The sequence below is a fragment of the Muscardinus avellanarius genome, assembly GCF_963383645.1.
Source record: "Muscardinus avellanarius genome assembly, chromosome: 13".
NCBI lineage: Eukaryota > Metazoa > Chordata > Mammalia > Rodentia > Gliridae > Muscardinus > Muscardinus avellanarius.
The window spans coordinates 72,353,587-72,373,620 of NC_137799.1; the positions used below are offsets into that span (position 1 = coordinate 72,353,587).

General features: G+C 43.7%; 1 protein-coding gene across 2 annotated transcripts in view; it reads right to left on the reverse strand.

The window, feature by feature from the left end:
* The window catches only part of KANK1 (KN motif and ankyrin repeat domains 1), a gene marked incomplete at both ends in the record, with an annotated part of 69,577 nt that extends 51,003 nt beyond the window's left edge, over positions 1 to 18,574 (reverse strand). For both annotated transcript variants that reach the window (XM_080708608.1, XM_080708607.1), the window contains one exon: positions 18,538 to 18,574. In XM_080708608.1, the coding sequence (XP_080564734.1) occupies positions 18,538 to 18,574 (37 nt within the window). The remainder of the gene's footprint in view (positions 1 to 18,537) is intronic.
* Between the last annotated feature and the right edge of the window lie 1,460 nt (positions 18,575 to 20,034).

Here is a 20,034-nt window from a genome sequence, read left to right on the forward strand (position 1 = left end):
GTCTGCTTCTCTCTCTCAGTAAATGTATGAAGGGAGAAACCAGAAAAGCTGTGGTAAGGCAAAGAGGTGCTCAAGGTGTTCCTCTGGCAGCTGAGCAGGAGCCAGGAAAGGGGACTCCCAGGAGAGGAAACTGGCTGTAGAAGGAAGGCTTCTGTGGGGTGCCATTGGACACCAAGCTGGCTGGGAGGGCACCAGCCCAGCCTTTACCCCACGACTGTGGCTTCAGAACTTGGGGCTACAATCAAGTATACCTGCACTCACAGTTCTGATGCCCAGTGGAATTACTGCAGCAAGACCCTCCACCCAGAGAGCCTGCCCCCTTGAAGAGACCAAAATTAAATTAAAAAGTGAATAGTAGCTGCATGTGTTGGTACACATCTGTAATCCCAGTACTCGGGAGGCTACAATAGGAGGATCCCAGGCTTGAGGCCAGTTTCAGCAACCTGGTGAGGTTCTCAGCAACTTAGCAAGGCCCTGTTTCCAAACAAAAAATAATAGGGCTGGGGAGAAAACTGAGACGAGATCCACCATATGATCCATAAATACCACTCCTGGGTATCTTTCCAAGGGACTACGATCAGAGCATTATTGTAATATATGCATATCCTTGCTTATGGGAGGAGAATTCACAATAGCCAGCATGCTTGTAATCCCAGTATTTGGGAGGCTGAGACAGGAGGACAGTGGTTCGCGAATACCCTCAGTGAGGCCCTTTGCAACTCAGTGAGACCTTGTTTCAAAATAAAGAATAAAAAATAGGGCTGGGGAGTGTAGCTCAGAGGTAAAATGCCCCTGGGTTCCATCCACAGTACCGCAAGACAAACAACCACTAAATTATAGAACCAACCTAGCTGCTCACCTATAGATGAACGGATTACAAAATTTTGGGATATACACACAATGGAATTCTACCCAGCAATAAAAAACAAAATTATGCCATTTGCTGGAAAATGGGTGGACCCGGAGAAAGTTATGCTAAGGGAGATTAGCCAGTCACAGAAAGTGAAGGGTCCTATGTTTTCTCTCATATGCTGAAGGTAGGGAGTAATTGGAAATACCAGAAAGACTTCAGATAACGGAGGAGAAACTCCCTTATCTGAGCAAGGGAGGTGGTCTAGGGGAAGGGGAAGAGGGAGGGTCAGTGAAGGATTCACTTCCATTAGTGTTATCTACATATGTGAAAAGACCAGTGTCAATCTCAATATCCTATATGTATGGGGCAGGGGGATGGGGAGGGAGCCAGGGGAAAGTTTACCAGTGCTGGGTGCACGTATGCCACCATCACTATGAACTACAATATGGCATGAGACTCTAATGCAACAATACAAGTATTTTAAAAGTAGGGCTAGGGATGTAGCTCAGAGGTATAATGTCCCCGGGATCAATCCCCAGCACCGCAGGGCAGGGGAAACCGAAGTAAATGGTAGCTGGCTGTGGTGGTACACACCTATAATCCCAATACTTGGGAGGCTAAAATAGGAGGGTCCCAGGTTCGGAAGCCAGACTCTGCCATTTAGCAGGACCCTCAGCAACTTGGTGAGATTTTGTTTCAAAATAAAAAGTACGAGCTGGGTGTGGGAGCACACACTTGTAATCCCAGGACTTGGGAGGCCAAGACAGGAGGATCAGAGGTTTCGGAGCCTAAACTTAGCTAGGCAACTTAGCGAGGGTATTTAGCAAGGCCCTCTGCAACTTAGTGAGATCCTGTTTCCAAATAAGAAATAAAATTTATTTTATCTTATTTCTTTATTTTGGGGGTATAACTTGAAGCTAGAACACCCCTGGGGTTCTATCTGTAGTACCCGAAAAAAAGAAAAAGATATGGTGACTGGTACAGTGGATTACACTGTGCACAGCTCAAGATGCCTGTCTCCTGACATATGCTGAGTTTTAACTACACAGGTTCCTCTCTTTTTGATGGATTTCATAGTGTGCTCCTGGTTTACCCTACAGCTGTGTTTTCAGTCTCTCAGCAGCCTGCCCACACCCCTCTCCCTCCCTCCCCAACACCCACTGAGCACAGCTCTTCCAGACCACACTGTTGCAAGTGCTGTATACATACATGGACTCATTTACTCTCCACTCAACCCTATGAAGTTGTTATCAACATCTGGGCACTTAAAGATGAGCTTATGTCATCCTTAAGCTACTGCTACATTAACACTACATTGTCCAGAAAGGCCATAAACTAGGGATGTTGTCTCCTGTGGTCTTACAGGGCAAAGAAAGGTGGGTAGGGGAAAAAAGCCGGCATTTCTGCAGCATGGGGGAGAAAAAAGCATTCTATACCAGTGATCTGCTTCTACCATTTCTCCCCCTCAAAGGTCCTCCAACCTTCTCAGGCAGAACTCTTCTCATTCGCAGGGACCAGCTAAAACATCAGCCCCTTCCCCTTCCAGCAACCTCTTGCCTCTGGTTTCAGAGCAGCTTGTTTTTCTGTTCCCATACATGCACACATCTTCTGTCCCCTGAGAACTCACAGAAGAGCTCCGTCCCCTTTCCTCAATCAGTGCTGCCCACTGAGACTTTCAGGTGCCTAGGATGCATTCAGTCCCATTCCTCCTCCAGAAGCCAAACTCTAAGTGCTGACTTGTTTTGTTTTGGTACACACACACATCCCTCCCCACCCAATTTTATTTTTTATTTTGAAACAGAAACTCACTAAATTGCAGAGGGCCTCATGAGGTTGTGAGGTTGTCCTTGAATCTGGGATCCTCTTATCTCAGCCTCCCAAGTACTGAGATTACAAGCCTATGCCACCGCACCGGATTCTGAGCATTTGTTTTCTTTTGATGAGCTCATGAACATGCCTAGGACTCTGGGGCCACACCCTCATTTCACAGAGAAGCAAGACTCTGGGCACAGAGAACTGCTAATACTGACTGTAGCTCTGCCATCCACGGGGATGGTGCCAAGCCTGGACCCGCCCAGCACGGGCGCCCTCATGCAGAAATTCTCAACCCTGAAGCACTAACACACTACTGGGCTGTTTTTAAAGAAAGCTGACTACCACAACCACTTAACAGGTAGAATCTTGCTGGTCCAGGGGATACTAGGGATTGAATCCAGGGACATTCTACCTTTGTGCTAGATTCCCAGGCCTATTTTATTTTATTTTGACCCTCTGGAGTGGGTCCAAGGCACCAGGAAAGGGAGGAGGAAGGAAGAGCGGGTGAGGGAGAGAGAAAAAGGAGAGAGAAAATGAATGTGGGTGTATGTACACTGGAGACTAAACCTAGGGATATTCTATCTCTGAATTAGACCCCAGCACTATTTAAGTTTGAAACAGGCTCAAACTATATTATTGAGGTCAGCAAGCCCTTGCTACAGTCACTCTGTGTCCCAGCTTCATCTTTGCTTCCATCTTTTTCCTCCCCTCATTTTTCATCTGGCAAAATTTCCTTTCTGGCCGGGCGTGGTGGCGCACGCTTGTAATCCCTGTGCTTGGGAGGCAGAGACAGGAGGATCGCGCAGGTTTGAAGCCAGCCACGCGCTGGCTTAGGAGACTCTGTTTCCAAATAAAAATGTAAAAATAGGTCTGGGAGTGTAGCCCAGAAGTAGAAGGGCTTCCAGGAACCCCAGTACCACCAAAAAAAAAAAAAAAAATTCCTTTCTCACTTTAAATTGGCTTAATCTTACAAGCTTGGGGAGAAACACACTACACCAGAAATGAGAACAACCATTTTATTTCTGTTGCACATGATTTGATTATCTCATATTTAAATTTAGCTCCTTAGCTAATGAAACTTTATTTTTAAATAAAGTCAAGGACCACCAACAAAACAACACCCCAGCATCCTTACCACCACTTTTGTCTCAAGCAAGTGTACCTTGCAAAAACTCTACCTAGGAGTATTCATCCTAAAAACAGACAGATTGAAAACAGAACGCCCCGCTCCCTTCTCTGAGGGCCTGGGTTATGTTGGAGACTCCACCCAACTCCACCCAACCTTGAAAGAATTCAAATATCTTATTAAGCACTTTTACCTGTCCTCCTGCCTCAGACCTGAGATGGGTATGATATCAAAAGCTGGTGTCTAAGGACCTGTAATAGGGAGGTGGGTGTAGTTCCTTCCCTCAGCACCAAGGTTCCTTCTCCACCCATCTCTATCATAGACTAAAGGGGGTGACAAGTCTTGCAGGGGATTAAAAGGACCGGTCCAGCAAGGGCTCTGTTCTCTTTCTCCTCCTGTTAGGTGTGTGCCACATATCTCACTGGGTGTTGGAAGAAGACTCCTTTGGGTGCCTGGATTAGCAGGACCTGCTTGTATTATTTAATGTAAGGGGAAATTTTCCCAGGAGGGGCCACCCCCATTCAGCAGCAGGAGGGTGTGCCCTGGCCGAGGGTGTGAATCTTGCTGGGAGAGTGATATTAGGAAGAGGAGCTATCCCATGCCCTGTCTCCGAAGACAAGAAAAAGTCCTCTTGCTTTCTGTAATCCCTCACTCACCAGAGTGCCTTTCCCTGAACACATGTAAAGGCTTCAGTGAAAGTCACACTAAGTTTCTTATTGTCAGACGTTCTTTTCAGTCTGCGTGGCTGGGCTATTAATATCTTCATCAAATTTTAAGAGGAGATCAACTGTCTCATAACAGGTTTTCACCCAAAATTTAAAATCAACATTTAAAAAAACCAAATGACAAAAATGAATCGGGGTGAGCAGAACTAAAAAGGGAATTAAAATCTTACGTTAGATGATCACAACAGGGACAAAGACCATGAATAAGAGGTAATAAGCTAGGCATGTTGGCACACACATGTATACCCGGTACTTGTGAGGCTCAGACAGGAGGATTATAGGTTTGAGGCCGGAGTCTTAGCCATTTTACAAGACCCTCAGCAACTTATCAAGACTCTGTTTCAAAATAAAAAATAAAAATAGGGCTGGGGTGTAGCTCAGAGGTAGAATGTCCCTAGGTTGAATTCCCAGCACCACACACACCAACAAAAACAAAAAGCAAAATAATGAGTTAATAAAGGCTGTTTGTTTTCTCAGATCTTAAAAGAGATGCTAGTTCCATCCAGAGACCCTCCCAAGAAGAGAGTGTGAATGAATTAGGGCGGACCAAGCAGCCAAGGCCACAATCATAGGTGCCAGCTTAGTTCTTTATCTGCAGTTCCAACCAGCCCACCAAGCTGGACTGGCTAAGCCTGGGGCCAAAGAACAGCCTGGCGCTCCTCCTCCTCCGGGCCTGGGCTGCCAACCAGCAGAGAAAAGTGCAAGGATCAGCCTTGGGAGCTAGAAAGGACTTTCCAAATGGCCTCTGACAATGATCCTTTGTTGACAACCACATCATACCTTGTGCCTCTCTCCAAAGCCCAAAGCATCCACAGACATTCCATTTTAAGCCTATCTTAGAGCAGAGGATGGAGAGAAAGCAGCTACAACTCTTAGCAGCAGCAGCAGGAGGAGAATGTGTGCGGTATAGCATAAGCCACCTGTTTACTCCAGAAATACTCCAAGGTGAACAGCCAGAGCATGAATCCAGGGACTTAGGAGAAAGTGCTAAGTACGGAGCAGCACCAGACTGTAAGTTCCAAGTTCCACTCAATCCCAATGAATTCTTGAGCAGGCACAGGGCCTGCTCTTTGCTCTGTGTTACACACCCAGCCTCAGCGAGCACAGAGTCTGTAAATGCCCCTACAAGGAGTTCTAAGTAGGCTTGATGGGCCCACGAAGAAAATGGTATGAGTTTCACCTCTTAAAACCTTAGGGTTTACAGACCAGTGAGGCACACAACTATAACTGGGAACGAAAAACAAGCAGTGACAGCTATTTATCAGAAATACAGAGCATTCTGGAAATAAAGTGGAAGAAATGGGTCCCTTTGGGAGTTTCTGGGAACACTGTTGGGGAAAAAAAGAAGGCAGCAGGTCTTTAAGAAGTGCCTATGTCATTAGAAAGGAGAAGGCCATCGGGTGGGCCCCAGACAAGGCCACGAACTGGGAAGCAGGGCTAGGCAGTGGCAGCTGGGATGGGGTATCCCCCCACTTCTTACCTGGCTTTTTCCACACATCTAGATTCTTACTACCTGTAGCCAGGGAGGACTGGGGGAGCTGGCTATGATTTTTTGCAGACACTAGGACTGATGAAACCAGACATCAACTATGATTTCTGTCAAAATCAGGCCACAAACAAAGGTTTAGAGTTAAGAAAGTAGTTATAAAGTTAGTGAAAGCAAAAGTATTTGGGCAAACAGAAAAATAAAAGAATACAGGATCCTTAATCTTGCCAGTCATCCTTAACAAAACAAAACCACCAAGTCGTGAGAATAAGGCAAAGGAAGAACAACGCGCATAGTACCTTTGGGCTGGTCCAGCTCACAAAAGAGGGAGACAGCTGCCCTCTGCCAAATAAACCTCTCTCACTCTGGAGTGAGCGAGTGAATGAATGAACTTACGGAAGCAACTTCTGCGGAGTTTCCTATCATTCCTCCGGTACTAAACCCTGAGGCTAAATTCACTGCTACTAGGAAAGTCTTCATTCTCACCATCAATGTTTCCACACGACAGAACACCAAAGAATGATACCCTAGAGGAACAACCCCCAGGCCCCCTTTACCTTTCTGGAAGATGCTCAGTCTTGGAATTCTTCATCTAATAATCAATATCTGAGAGTTGTACATGCAGCGGCTGGTTTCTAGTGCCCAAAGAGCTGGCATCCTTCCTCAGGGGATACGCAGCTGCCGCATGTGCAGTGTAGGGGAGCATAGGAGACGATGCTCAGGCTCGCTGCAAGTCCTTGCAGGACACACTGATTGGAAACCGACTCAGAGCTTGTGATGGGATGGCCATTTCCCCTCACACTGCCAATCAGCTGTCCCTGGGCAGGTCGGGAAGTGTGTCAAGTGTAGCGCCGATGGAAAAATCTGGTGGCACCAGGCTTCGGTGTTTTGCAATTTTTTCCTGTAAGCTACATTGTTGGAATGGTTTGACAGGCAAGCCGTCCCTCCTCCCCCACTGGCCTACAGACTTCCAGGTCTCCACCCTGGTATGTCGTAAAACTCAGTGTATCATCAGGCTGATTCACCACTCGAACAGGCAGGCACCAGTTAGGGGACATGCTCCACAAACCCAGCAAATACTTTTGCCTCCTCTGCCAGGTCACAGGAAGACAAACCAGTCTCTGCCCTCATTGTTGGAGGGGCGCAGGCCAAATGGGCTGTCCCCAAACACCATTTTCATGGTGTCTCTGATCTGAACAAAGCATCTCAACTCTTCAATCCAAAATGCCGAGGGAAAGGAACTGAAGTAGCTGTACCAAGTGGGATAGGGGCTTAGATGAGGGATGATGAAAGCAGAGGAAGAGAATTTCTTTAGGTTTTAGTTAGAAGAAAGTAGAAATTGATGCATATAAATAGGGTTATAAAGATACTAAGTATTACTGGAAATCTCCCCCCCCCCCCACGACCACATTTCTAGTTTGGAACATTCTCCCTCGTTTCTACAGGAGACTCTTAGATACATCTGTGGTACAGAAATACATGAAAAATGTCTTGGCCTAATGGACAATTGATATAAAGGGTAAAGGCATTCAGGAAGGAGGGCAGGGGTAGGAAAACCTCGCAGTACAAGCTGAACCAATGTTTTCACCAAATTATTTGCAAAGCTGATGGGATTTATCAACCAAACCAGATATTGTGAGACTAAATCCAGAAAGATCACATGACAGTCTTTGGACTCTACCTAACAGAGATCATGTCCAGAAATCAAAAGATTCCCTGGAAAGAAAACTTTTTTCAGTCAGATAAAAATCACAAAAAAGGAACCAAAATAAATGCCGTACTTCTGACTGCTAATAGCAGATTACTTCCATAAATGGGCACTATAGCTCCATCTCCTTTAAAGAAAGATCTGTAGGGTAAGACTGTAGCCAAGTCCACAATCTCGAATCCCGAGAGATCACTCAAATAGGGCTTGCCTCAATCAAGACAGTACAAAGACTTGGCTCTCAGGGTAAGAACATGTCTCATGAGCCCAATAATTTGTCCCCTGGCAGAGCCCTCTCTCACACACATCTATAGTTCTACTTTCTACCTGTTAGGCCCTTGAAATATTAGAGAATATTAACTTGAATTTTAGCTATGGTTTGCATTAGGAACTGCTAGGATATGAAAGCTGGCCACTATAGTTTTAAAAATTCTCAAAATAGCAGCCCTCTTATTTTCAAGTGGTGAATTCACTTGTCAGTATAGAACTACCACCTGAGATCACTAGTGGTGGGGGCGCAAATGGGCCACATATTTTTGAACTTCTGTCTTCAGGCTTCCTAATGAGCTGCAGCCCCGAAGCAGAACCCAACGTGGCCTCAAAACAGGAACGTATTTTTCCTAAAGCATATGAAAGTGAGTACATCAGCTAACAGCTCACTCCAAATATACCCAACCCAGAAGCCAAGAAGGGAAAAAATAAATACCAATTTTTATTTGGACTGAGAATTTCCATGACTGATTGAATGAATCTTATAAAATCTGATTTCCCGGTTATATCTTCTTTGAGGTGTTTATTAGAGAAGTCTACTCGTTGCAATTTTTTTTTTTTTTTTTTTTTTTTTTTTTTGCCAGGAAGGAGTAGAAATGTGTTGCTTCTGTGAATCTGAGAACCATTTTCACAACAGCTCAAATCCAATAGCCTTTCACAGAAAAGGACCCAAAAGCAGAAAAGTGAGGGTTAGTCACTCATTTTCCTCCAGGCTCAAACAAACCTTTCTTAGGAACTGCACAAAGGGCATGAAGTAAAATTGTCCAGGACACAGGAAGAAGGTTTCTGATGGACTCAGCTAGCCCCAAGTCCTTCAAGAAAGAAAGGAAGCACATAAGCAGAAACACATGCCAATACTCATGGCTGCAAAGTCACAGGCAGGATGCAAATTCTTGCAGGAAGGGCTACCTTGATCCTTTGACTGACTACCCAGTCTCTTGGGATAATAGCAGTAGCTCAAGTTCTTAACATGGTGAATCTCTCTGTTGGTTTTAGGTTTTCTTTTTTCCTTCTCGTTGGTACTTACACCTAGGCAGAAATCTCCAACCACAGAGGTTCTTTGCCAAGCTCCCGGGAAGAGAAGGAGGTCAGACTCTACCGTTTCTGCACCCAAGAAGGCTGGTACTTGCTGGAAGACAGGTCATCCTTCCCTGGCTCAGCTGGATAGCTAATCGCCAGTCTGAAACCTGATGCTTAACCCATTATGACTTGCTCAGAGTTTGGAGCAAGAAAGTTTATAAGGTGAAGCTGGCTACAGGTTAAAACTGAAGGCTTGGGAGTTTGTAAAACAGGCAAGCCACAACGAGGGAGGAACTTCTCAAAACCTCTGCAGGCGCTGGATGAATTCTGGGATTTTGTTAACCAGCTGGGCAAGACTCCTATACCAGGATCTCCTATGTGTAGGTGGTCCTCCCATTTGACAGTTAGAAATTCAAATGTAACTACTCCATGCTTAAAAAAAAAGTAACATTCTTCCCAAACAGCATCACTATAAGAAAATAAATTATTTATAAACTTTAGTGTAGCTGGGCATGGTGGCACAAGCTTGTAATCCCCGTGCTTGGGAGGCTGAGACAGGAGGATCCCATAGGTTCGAAGCCAGCCTCAGCTACTTAGTGAGGCTCTCAGCAACTTACTGAGTCCCTGTTTCCAAATAAATTATAAAAAAATAGGTCTGGGAGTATACCCCAGAGGTAGAAAGCCCCTGGGTTCCCCAGTACCACCACCAAAAAAAAAAAAAAAAAAAAAAAAACTTTAGTGTAAAAATAGTCTTTGGTGTATGTCCACACAAATTTTTTACCCAAATATGATGTTTGAATATAATGCACCAATAAAAAATTTAAAAAATAAATAATAAAATAGTTTTGGTAGACAAATAACCAACAATTTCATTTAAAGTTGAAATGTGTAATGTACTTAAACCCAATTAATAAACACATTTAATCGTAGGATGAAATTCATGATGGGAAAATATAAGGCATTAGAACAGGTTTACTAATTTGCATCAGTAAAATAATTCACATTAAGAAAAGAAAACCCTAACAGGAAGGACATTTTATTTTGTTTTTGATACAGACAGGGTCTTGCTGGTCTCACATCCCTGAGCTCAAGTGAACCTCCTGCCTCAGCTTCTAGAGGAGCTGGAACTACAGGCGTACACAACCAAGGCTGCCCATTTTCAACCGTTCTACTTTCGAGTTTTAGGTAGTTTTCTGAAACACATTCTTTCTGCTTGATATGCTTAATCAACCTTCAGGGATACCAGTTTTGGTTTTTAAGGTCAACATAATGCCTGGAATCAAGGAAAAGGAGTCCATAGCTAATCTCGCCTTACCCATTCACTCAACTGAGAAAGTTGTGTTTTGTCATCTGAGAATAGGGAAGTTAGGATGGACAGCCACGAATGAAAAGCCCCAAGTTAGGCACCTTAGTTTTACCCTCTCGGCTCTTCTCAGAGATTGATCTCACTGCACAAATTACACAGGTTCTAATCCTGCCACAAATGGAATGAGGCGACCCTGAGGTTATGGAGGGCGCCCGGGAGCAAAAGCTGCCCATTTCTGATTGGCCCGTGCTCTGCCTGTGAGGTAACCAGACACTCCTACTCACCATGGTGCCCCTCTTGGTGTCTTCCTCACAGTTTCAGAAAACACCAGTCTGTGCTGAGCAGCCTTCAGCTTCAGCAAACAGCAGGCTGTGCCTGCTGTCAGGCTCTGTGCAGTGGGCTCAGAGTTCTATTTGAGAAATGCTCCTGCCCGGAAAAAATATTTACACAGAGAGTGGGCTGCGGGGCAGCGGGGCTCAGCCTGCTCTGCAGGAGTCTTCAGCCCTGTCTCTCCAACCTGCCTTATCAGTGGCCTTTGTACCTTATTTGAAATCAGCACAGGGACAAAACCTGAAGCCAGATAAATGACCCTGGTAATAAGATTTAGGCCCCATAACAGGTACTAAAGTCATATAAACACTCATGCCCTTTAACCTACTTGTCCTGTTTCTGTGAAATTATCTGCAGGAAATAATCAAAAGGGGGGGGGGGGCGGCAAGAGGATGTCCTCTGTATCATGCTCTACAATAAGGAAAATATGCAAATATTCAGTCCAAACATTGAATCCAGAAAGCAACAGTAATTTACCTGCTAGAAACACACTTTATGGAATATTAGTCATCAAAAATATTAATTTGAAAACTTTTTTCATGGAGACTTGGAAAAATGCAAATAATGTTAAAACCAAGAGCCAAGTATCAAAATGTGTGAAAACATTAAACTAAGCTTGTTCATCTTACAAGGATGAAAAAGGAAACACTAAAATAAGGCCTTCTGTGGAATTTTGAATACTTCTGCCCTTCTATTTTTATATCAGACTTCATGAAAAGAATTATATTAACTTAAATATAAATAACAACTAAATTTACTAAGCTCTTTTCTTTTGACTCTGGGGATTGAACCTGGGGGCATTTTATGTCTGAGCTATGCCTCCAGCTCCATTCATTCATTCATCCATTCATTCATTCATGGCACCAGGGATTGAACCCAGGGACATTCTATCTCTGAGCTACACCCCAAGCTCTATTTTATTTTTATTTGAAAACAGGGTCTTGCTAGGTTGACGAGAGTTGCACTACTTGTTGAGGCTGTCCTTGAACCTGTGATCCTCCTGTCTCAGCCTCTCAAGTACTGGGATTACAGGCGTACACACCATGCCCAGCAACAACTAAACTTCTAATGTACTTCAACAAGCATCTTGAATAAATATGTTTCTGTTTAAAAAGAATATTTAAGTTTTGAGAAATGAAGAGAGAAAAACTGTAATAACTTTAGAAAGATAACAATAGCAGTATGATTCTTGCACCAGCGTGACTCACAGCACGGGGCAGGGCTGGCGTGAGGGTGCCTGAGCGGGTGTTCGCTAGACTGGGGGCTCAGGACAGGGCAGCAGCACCTCCCATCACCTCCAACTAACACATTACTTTGTGTCTCTTTACAGTGCTGGGGATCAAAACCAGAACCTTGTACCTGTTGAGAAAATTCTCCACTACAGAGCTATACTCCTAGCTCATCTGTTTACATGTTTTAAAGGTTTTGTTTGTTTGTTTGTTTTTTGTTTTTAAAGCCAGGCATGGTGGCACACGCTTGTAATCCCAGCATTTGGGAGACTGAGGCAGGAGGATCATGGACAGCTTCAGCTATTTAGTGAGGCCCTCTGCAACTCAGTAAGACCCTGTTTCAAAATAAAGAGTAAAAAATAGGGCTGGAGGTGTCTCGGAGGCAGAATGCCCCTGAGTTCCAGTCTCAGTACGGGGGGGAAAAAAAGGTGTTTTTAAAGCTATTGCATTCTTTTTGTTCGCACAAAAATCTTGTAAAGAAGATAAGACAGGTATTATTATCTTCATCTGACAAATAAGCGACTTGTTATTTATTTGGCTTCTACAAGAATTCTAAGAGCTAATTAAAGTTTTAAAAACATCAATTAGTGTTTAGAGAGGTACCAATCAGTGTATCGAGTTCCCAACATGATTCAGAAACTTAGGTAAAAGCAGACTATCTCTTCGGTGCACCCTGAAGAAACACAGCTGTTTTCCTAACGAACTGCCCCATTGCTTCCCAGCTCGCTATATAGAACAGCCAAGAACAATTTATGATGCTCGTATCTTATTACCTTAACAAAAGACAATATGGCACTGTTAGCATACTGTAATAAAATGTTTTCAGTTAATAAATCAAATGCTGTACCAGTCAACAGAAGTAGGATGGAGGCTCTGGTGGAAAAGAGATAACAGGGTAAGGAATGAATGATTGACCCTGGTGGGGTGGACGGTAGCGGAGGAGGCCGCTGGGGGACACACAGGAGGGGCTGCCAGGCTTAGCAAATGAAATTAGAGCACCCAGTTAAATTTGATTTTCAGATAAACAAACAATATATTTTCTAGTATCAGTGTGACCTCTATTTTCTCTGGTAACGTTGAATACAGGTGTCCCCAAATTCCACTCGAGTGTCTAATTCTTCAGGGTGGGAATTTTTTTTTGTACTGGAGATTGAACCCCGGTGCATTCTACCTCCACACCCCTTTTTGTAAAATTTTTATTATTTATTTATTTTTAGTGGTACTGGGGATGGAACCTTTCTACCTCTGGGCTACACTCCCAGACCCATTTTTATAGTTTTATTTGGAAACAGGGTCTCTTAAGCCAGTGTGGCTGGCTTTGAACCTGCGTGATCCTCCTGTCTCCACCTCCCAAGTGCGGGGATTACAAGTGTGCACCACCACGCCTGGCCTCACACCCCTTTTTATTTTGAAACAGGGTCTAAGTTGCCGAGGCAGGCCTTGAAGCTGCGATCCTCCTGTCTTAGCCTCCCAAGAGTACTGAAGTACTGAGCTCATAAGCATGCTCGGGGCAGGGCTTCTTGCCTGTCTTGTCCACTGCTGTATCCCTTAGTACCAGAAACAGCACCTGCCTTAGAGCAGCTGCGCAATAAAACTTGTCCTATATTGGCAAAGTCCACTTCTTAGGCTCGGTGGTATCTATACAGATGCATACCATACAACCTTTACACATTTCGTGTATCAAAAACATGCCTTAATAAATGCTAAAAATTTAGCATTAACTGCTTTTATTTATCTTCCTTTTTATGGTATTGGGGACTGAAATGGGGGTGAGGAGGCAATCTACCTCCAAAATACATCCCTAGCTCCAATTTATTTACTTTTTGTTTTTTAGGTACTGGGGATGGAACCCAGGGGCACTGTACCTCTGAGCGATACCTCCAGCCCTATATTTTTGTCTTTTCATCTTTGAAACAGGGTCTCATTCAGTTGTGAAGGGCCTCCCTAAGTAGCTGAGGCTATCTGTGAACTGTGATCCTCCGGTCTCTGCCTCCAAAATGCTGGGATTACAAGCATGCACCACCAAGCCCGGCTATTTATTACTTTTTGAACTTTGAAACAGAGTCTGCTAAGTTGCTGAGAGCCTTGCTAAATTGCTGAGGCTGGCCTCAAACCGGTGATTCTCCTGTCTCAGCCTCCCAAGTACTAGGATTACAGGTATGTACCACTATTCCCAGCTGCATCAACTGTTTCTAAAATGAGTGCCTTTTTTTGTTGTTGGCAGTACTGGGGATGGAACCCAGGGGTATTGTACCTCTGAGCTACACCTCCAGCCCTATTTTTTTGTCTTTTTATTTTTGAAACAGGATCTCATTGAGTTGTGAAGGGCCTTGCTACATAGCTGAGGCTGTCCGCGACCGTGATCCTCTGGTCTCAGCCTCCTGAATGCTGGGATTATAAGAGTGCACCACCGCACTGGGCTGAAATCAGTGCCTTTTATCCAGTCTAACTGAAGGGCACTATGAGGAAGTCAGCAGGTACAGGCACTGTGGACCCTCCTTACACAGCATAGGGTTCAGGTCAGCAGGAATGTCTCAGTGTGATGCGGGTGGGCAGGTAGATGTGGAGCTGAGGAGGGTATAGTTTGGTCTTGTACTGCCTTTCTTGTCTGCTCCCTTTTGACTTCTGTTTTATTCCTAAAACCATAAAAAGTGCTTTCTTTGCCACTGCCCTGACTCTTACCTTCCCAGAAGATTTCTACTCATTTTCTGTGGGCCCAAAGTGAAGTAGGATAGGATGGGAAGACCCTTTGGGGACCCAGCATATCTAGGGGAAGAATAATTTTAAAAAGTATAAACAATTAGGTGTATACACTGTAATCCCAATGACTTGTGAGGCTGAGGAAGCAGGATGGAAAGCTTAGGAAGACTTTGGTTCAAAATAAAAAAGTGAAAAGGGCTGGGAATGTAGCTCAGTGGTAAAGTGTCCCTGGTTTTAATTCCCTATACCGAGAGGGAAATGAGTAAAATAATAAAGCATATATAATATCTTATCCTTACAAAATACAAACAACATATAATTTACATTAAAAACTTTACCAGCTGAGCGTGGTGGCACATGCTTGTAATCCCAGCATTTGGGAGGCTAAGACAGGAGGATCACGGCTCATAGATAGCCTCAGCGACTTAGTGAGGCCCTCTGTAACTTAGTGAGACCGTGTTCCAAATAAAGAATAAAACATAGGGCATGGGGTGTAGTTCGGAGGTCAGATGTCCCTGGGTTCCATCCCCAGACCCACAAGAAGAAAAATAAAACTTTACTAAACAACCCAATAATTTATGTTTTTCTCATAGGAAAGCCCAGAAACTAGCCCTCATTAACTGCCACAAACCCTCTTTATCCCATGATCATGTGGGTGGGGCCTGCAAATGCTCTTATGTTAATTATATTCCAAAATAGTATATTTATAAATAGCATACGCTTTTTCATTTAGTCCTTTTTAAAACCACAGCCAGGTTTTGTTTTGTTTTGTTTTTTACAGTCCTGGGGATGGAACGTAGGGGCACGCTACCTCTGAGGTACACCCCCAGCCCTATTTTTATTCTTTATTTTGAAACAGGGTCTCACTAAATAGCTGAGGCTGGCCGCGAGCCCTAATCCTCCTGTCTAAGCTTCCCGAATGCTGGGATTACAAGCATGCATTACCATGCCCAGCTCCAGGTTATTTCTTTTGCAATATAAAAATGGGAAAGAAAAAGCAAGAATAGTTTTTAAGTATATTCTCAATCATGTAACATATTAATATTTAAAGACTATGTGGTAAGTGAGCACACCATGATCAGCCATTCTTATTTTATGTTTTAGACATTACTATAATTTTTTGTAGCACTGGGGATAGAACCTAGGGGCATTCTACCTCTGAGTCTACCCTCAGCTCTGTTGTTTGTTTGTTTGTTTGTTTTGGTGGTACTGGGGTTCCTGGAAGCCCTTCTACCTCCGGGCTACACTCCCAGACCTATTTTTACATTTTTATTTGGAAACAGGGTCTTGTAAGCCAGCGCGTGTGGCTGGCTTTGAACCTGCGTGATCCTCCTGTCTCTGCCTCCCAAGCGCGGGGATTACAAGAGTGCGCCACCACACCCGGCCCCAGCTCTATTTTTTATTCTTTATTTTAAAACAGGGTCTCACTGAGTTGCAAAGGGTCTCACTAAGTAGTATCTGAGGCTGTCCTTGAGCCGTGATCCTCCTGCTTCAGCCTCCCAAATACTGGGATTACAAGCGTGCACCACCATGTCCAGCTTACATTACTATACTTTTATATTTAAAATTTCTGCAATGAGATCATATTCACACGTGCATATACATGTACTGAAGTTACAAATCAGAAATGCGGTTGTATGTTTGTGCGTGTGCACATGCACGCACGCATGTGTACTAGGAGGGATGGAACCCAAGAGCTTTCCACCTCTCAGCTATACCCCTAGCTCTTTTCATTTTGAAACAGAGTCTTGCTAAGTTAAAGAGGTCGTTGAGTTGCTGAGGCTGGCCTCAAACCTGCAATCCTCCTGTCTCAGCCTCTCAAGTTCTGGGATTACAGGCATGTGCCACCAAGCCCTGCTGAGAGTGTTCTTTTGCTTTCAAATTTAGTGCCCCACCTGGAAGATAGGACACTGATGGTAATCAACGTCAGGAGCAAAAAGAAAGGGAAGTCTAGGCCAGGTCAAGTTGGAAAGGGAATTAGGGGCAAGGGACTCATTAGGTATCTACACTCCTGATGATGGTATTTATTTATTTATTTATTTATTTATTTATTTATTTTGCCAGAGACACCAGAGGTCCAAGGTCCTGAGGCAGCAACAGCCTCAAGTGTGTGAATGGAAGCAAACGGAGAAGAGAGAAGAAAATCCCAACATCAGAGGGAACTGAAACCGGCCTCTACCCTGGGGAAATTTCACCCCATTGATCTTCTCTCTCACCAAAGATTTCCATAGGGAAACAAGAAATATAACTCTGATTTTTCTTACTTCACTTAAGAAAATCACAGTATTTATCCATGATAATGGTGATGGTGGCAAGGAAATCTACACTGTGGCACAACTTCACATGGTCACTGCAAAGACTGAGGGCGAGGACGCGGGCAGGGAACTCCAGGCACCGTGGTGTGTGATGAGTGTGATACTGTCTTTATATTTTTATTACTGACAGCAGCCCCTAAGCAGAAGCTCTAAATCTTGAGACACTGAGCAGGAGGAAAAAATAAAAAGAGAGAGAAAGATGAGCTGACTGAGAATACACACCTGCGGCTATGTGGGTTTGGGTCAGCCACAGAGTTTGTGCAGAGAGCTTACTTGTACAGCTAGGATGGTGGAACACAAAGTCACAAACTCAGGCTGGGGTGGAGCTCGGGTGGACCACTTGCCTAGAATGTGCAAGGCCCCAGGTTCCATCCCCAGCAGAAGTCACCTCCACAGGCTAGGAATGCCCGTTCCAGAGTTCTTCTCCTGCTGCTATCTTTGAACATATTTTACAGATTACGCACTGTATGTCGGTACATGCCTGGTGTTCTCACTGGTCTTAACCCCTCAGGTAACCATACCTACCAATATGTTGCACGTGGAGAGACAGACCTGCCCAACCTCTCAGAGCTGGAGCCAGACCTAGGACTCTAATTCTCATGCCCTGGCTTCAATTCCACACTCCACTGTGTACACAGTGTTGTCACTGGGGGTGCCCAGAGCCAGCAGAGCTGGAACCCTGGACTCAGGCTCTGGGAAAGAGTTCCCAAATAGATAATTACTGCTTTCATTCAATCTGCTACTTGAAGGCCTGCCATTTTGAACACATGGTCATTTCACGCTACCTACCATTTCTTGGGAAGATTTTCTCTGTATTTGTTTACACATTTCTCCCAAATCTTACCTAAGCAATATTATGTTATAGCTAAATTATAATATTATATATTGCTAAATTATAGCAACTTGTTCTTTAATACAACCATTGTAACAAGTAGAAAACAGGTCGTGCACAGCTGTAATCCCAGTATTTGGGAGGATGAGATAGGAGAGTTGCAAGTTCAAGACCAGCCTCAACAACTTAGAAAGGTCTTCAGTAGCATAGCAAGACACTGTTTCAAAACAAAATTTTAAGAAAGGGCTGGGAGGGTGTATCTTGGTGGTAGAATGCCTGTGGGTTCAATTCCCAGTATCCCCCCCAACAACAACAACAAAAAAAAGTGGCTTGTATATTACTCTTTCAGAGTCACTTTATAGAATATACCCACCTCTTTTCCCCTTTTCCTCTGGTTAGCATCATCATCATCATCATCATCATCAACAACAACAACAACATCAAAAAGCCACTAGGGATTGGTTTTTAGCACCACACTCTTTTCCTCTATCCTCCTTCAATCCTTGGAAACAAGCACAAGAGGAGATGTTCTCGCACTGTCATTCAGGAGTTTACATTCACCTTTGAACACTCCAATAGAACTGACTTAGGTAGCAATCTACCAAACCAATTTCAGTACATAAAGAGTCTTAAAGATAAATGAAAATTTTCCATGCGATTAAAAAAGAACCAGCAAAACTTCAAAGGCCAGAAAACTACTTTGAAAGCCTACTTTTAAAAAGGCAATTGGCTCCTATCTATCCGTTATTAAAAGAGAAATAAAAAATGATTTTGAGCAAAGACATACATTTTTACACACACCCATCCACCAAAGCCCAGAGTTACCTGAGGCACAGCCGTTAGCCTTTGTGACCTGAGCCATGCTGGCTTGGATCCAAGGACAGGCCCAGAAAGGAGTGAGGAGTCATGCAAATTTTATGCATCAAGTTCCCAGAGGCATTCAACCTGAAACAATAAAGAGAGCCCAACAAATAGATCATTAAAAAATATGTACAACACTAAATCTTAGAATTCTGTCTATAAAGGTGATTGCTAATGGAAAAAGCAAAATAAAATGGGGGATATGAGCTGAGGACCCAGTGGCAATTGCTCTGGACCTGACCACTCAGTAGTATGAGGGGAAACAGGCCCATAGATGCACCAAGGGCTGGGCACTGAAAGATCTCGAAAAAAACAAAACACAGCTGGGTGTGGTGGCACATGCCTGTAATCCTAGTACTTGGGAGACTGAGAAAGGAGGACCTCAAGGTTCATGGCCAGCCTCAACAACTCAGTGAGGCCCTCTTCAACTTGCTAAGACCTTGTTTCAAATTTAAAAACTAAGATCAGGCTGGTGGTGAAGCTCAGAGAATGCCCCTGGGTTCAATCTTCAGTACCACAATAAAACAACAACACCACCAACAACAAAAACAACAGCAACAACATAAAACCGAAACTCTCATGGGAAACAAGACTGATTCTCCGGAGACTGAGCATTTTATTAGGCAGGAAGGTCTTCAGATGCAAATGACCTCATAAAGTGTGGGGTTCCCTAGCAGCCTCTGACTGTTCCAGTTTTTAAATGTATCCATTCTAAAATATTGTATCAACAGCTCATTTGTACAACTGCAATGTCAAAGCAGTCCTTTGCACCAAATGTCCACATTTTTTTAAAGGTTACCTTTGTACCAATTCTTTTGAGATATCTTAAGCTTTTCTCCCAACTGCACCTTTCCTCCATACAGTCACCCTTCTAAAATCCAAATCTGGTCCAGTTTGTTATTCTCTTAAAAAAATAAGTTCAATACCTTCCACTGCCTGTGGGATAAGCCTCAAATGACATGGCAGAGCACACAGTTGTGAAATGTTAGACTTTGTGTTGGGCAACATTACTTTTAATTTTGTATTTTAAAGTTATGTGAGATTACTAAGAGATATTTTACAATTACAAATTTTAAAGCAAACATAAAATAAATTAGGGAGCTGGGCATGGTGGCACATGCTTGTAATCCCAGCATTTAGGAGGCTGAGACAGGAGGATCGCAGTTTGAGGACAGCCTCAGCTACTACTTAGTGTGGCCCTTTGCAACTCAATGAGATCCTATTTCAAAATAAAGAATAAACTAGGTCTGAGTATGTAGCTCAGAGGTAGAATGCCCCTGGATTCCATCTCCAGTACTGCAAAAGAAAAGAAACTTCAAAAATAACTGCTCCAATCTTTGGTTTTTAAGTGTTATCTGAAAAATACTGCCAAAAAATAGAAATGGTAATATACATAGGAATGTTACATTTCTAATGTACCCCAATTCTAGCTCTAAACCCACAAACCAGAAGAAACTGAGT